Source organism: Penaeus monodon, chromosome 10 (genome assembly GCF_015228065.2).
Source record: "Penaeus monodon isolate SGIC_2016 chromosome 10, NSTDA_Pmon_1, whole genome shotgun sequence".
Taxonomy (NCBI): domain Eukaryota; kingdom Metazoa; phylum Arthropoda; class Malacostraca; order Decapoda; family Penaeidae; genus Penaeus; species Penaeus monodon.
In genome coordinates, this window is record NC_051395.1 from 2,575,012 (window position 1) to 2,577,511 (window position 2,500).

General features: G+C 50.4%; 1 protein-coding gene across 1 annotated transcript in view; it reads right to left on the minus strand.

Moving 5' to 3' along the window:
- LOC119578200 (cilia- and flagella-associated protein 251-like) overlaps positions 1-2,500 on the minus strand; it is a gene marked incomplete at its 3' end in the record, with an annotated part of 52,423 nt that overhangs the window by 36,311 nt on the left and 13,612 nt on the right. Inside the window, 1 exon segment of the mRNA XM_037925936.1 lies at positions 2,098-2,204. Coding sequence (XP_037781864.1) covers positions 2,098-2,204 — 107 coding nt within the window.

The window sequence follows — 2,500 nt, forward strand, 5'->3', positions numbered from 1 at the left end:
CTGGCCCGCTGTCAGAGACACACACACGCACACAAGGGCTTGTGTACCTGAGGTTGTGGTCCGCTTTACGCGAGTGTGTGTGTGTGTGTCCCCTTGCTCTCCCCGCCGGATGGTATTTTAATAGCTGTCGTGGTCCCCCCCTCCTCCCCATCCCCCATGTGAGTTTGGTAAACATTGCAGAAATTAAGATTGTCTTTATTGAACAATTTGTACCATGTAGATTTTCCCTCCCAAGCGAGAGTAGTATGTGCAGTAGATGGCTGTGTAGATGCTGGTAGATGAGGTGTGTGCAGTAGTGTTGTGACGTGCTGTTGAATGTCGTGTCCCTCTTCGTCCCCAGCCCGGCCTGCGAGCCTTCCGCGGCAGGCAGCGTAGGGCGCGGGAGCAGGCGAGCGCTTTCCCCTCAGTCTGCCTCTCCAGCATCACGGCCGGATCAGCTGATCGGCGTTCGTCTGGCCCGGAGAGACGAGCGCGCGTGGGTGGGAGGAACAGGGAACGGTGCCACCGTCGAAGGTGCCATAAAGTGCAATGTTGCTCCAGTGTCTAGGCAAGGGCCCCGACGAGCAGTTATCAGGCGGTGAGCAGGAGCAGGAGCAGGAGCAGGAGCAGGGGCCGGAGTGTCCTCCTAGTCAGGCTACAGCCTCCACCACCACCGCCGCCACTGCCGCCGCCGCCCGCTCGTGCAATGTTCCCTTTGGTGGCACTGTGACGTGGCACGGCCGAGATGCCGCGTCACACTTGAGCAGGATCAAGCACCTCATGAGGACCACCTACGACAGGATTGATGAGAATAGTAATTTGGAGTATGTTCTTGATCGCGGCGGAGATCAAGATTTTCTCTCTCTCTCTCTCTCTCTCTCTCTCTCTCTCTGTCTGTCTGTCTGGCCTGGCATGTGCATTCCCCTGCCCACACGACCCCGGCACTGTCGCTTGCCATAAGCCTGTCCTGTTTCCGGGGCTGCCGCTTGCAATTTCTAGGCCTAGGCAATGTATTCCAAGCCTCAGTAGGCTGCACCGGCCGGCCAGTCAGCCATTCAACCAGTCAAAGCCAGTCTGCCAAGCCATGTCCGCCCCAAACACTTAATCCTCCCCCCTTTCCCCTCTTCCCCAGTCGCACGAGCAACAACCTCCCCCCCCCCCCTCCCTTGACACCCGTGCCCTCCAGCCCTTGCATACTTGTTTACCAACACACTCAGGTTGCATGTGTCGCGCGCGGCTTTCGCGTGTTCATGGCCTCCTTCCGGTGTTGTTGTACAAGGGCCTGGTTTATCCATTAATTCCCTTACAGTTGTTTATTCAGTTAATGATTTGTTCAGGCTATTACGTTTATTATTTTTTCTTTGTTTTGGTCTTTAGCAGCTTCCGTAGTGGCTAGCGCTGCATGTTGGTAACGGGTTGAGGTTAGGGTGGGGGTTGGAGTGGGGGTGGGGGTGGGGGTGGGATGTGGGGGGGGGGTGAAGGCTCGAATGTCGTCCTTGTACACTGAATCCCTCCTCCAGATTTTGCTTTTGACGTGATCTTTCTCCTTTCTTGCCTGTCTCCCCCCTTCGCCTTCTCTCGTATCTTTCTCCCTTTCTCTGTCTCTGCCGTTTTTTTTTGTTTTGTTTTTCTCTTCTCTCTCTTTTCGTTTGGCTCCTCTCTCTCTCTTCGTTTTCTTCGTTCCTCCCTTTCTCCCACATTCGTAAGGCTCCTTTCACCGTTGTATCATCTCCACTTTTCTCCCTTATTTCCCGTTCGTCCTTACGGGTTGGTCTCGTACGCCAGTGTTTGGGTTCCGGGGATTTTTTTTTCTATTTTCTTTTTTATCTGTGCTTTCCTTTGTTCTCTGATATCATGTTCCTACGTTTATTTTTTTATTCTTTCTCTTTTCTCTTTCAGACGTTTCGGTTTTCTTTTTTCACTTGGATTCCATGTATTTTTTTTTTATCTCTATTCCGTCCTCATGGCTCCCTCTTCTTGCTCCCTCTCCCCTCCACCTCATGGCTCCCTCTTCTTGCTCCCTCTCCCCTCCACCTCATTTTGCTCCCCCTTCCCCTCCTCTTCCTCTTCATTTGCCCGTCCTCCTCCTCCTCCTCCTTATTCCTCTTCATTTTTTGCTCCTCCTCCTCTTCCTCCTCTTCTTAATCCTACTTCTCCTCCTCCTCCTCCTCCTCCTCCTCCTCCTCCTCCTCCTCCTCCTCCTCCTCCTCCTCCTCCTCCTCCTCCTCCTCCTGCATAAAAAAAGAAAAGAAAATATGAATGTCTTGCCATGCATCTACATCATCTCAGCACGACAGGTTTCGGAGGGGATGCGTGTGATCTTATCAAGGGAGCCAGAAGTTACGCCATTCTTTCCCTTTTTATTATTATTATTATTATTATTATTATTATTATTATTATTATTATTATTATTATTATTATCATTATTGTTATTACTGTTATTATTATTACTGTTATTATTATTACTGTTATTATTATTATTACTGTTATTATTATGAATTATTGCATTATCATTCCTTCG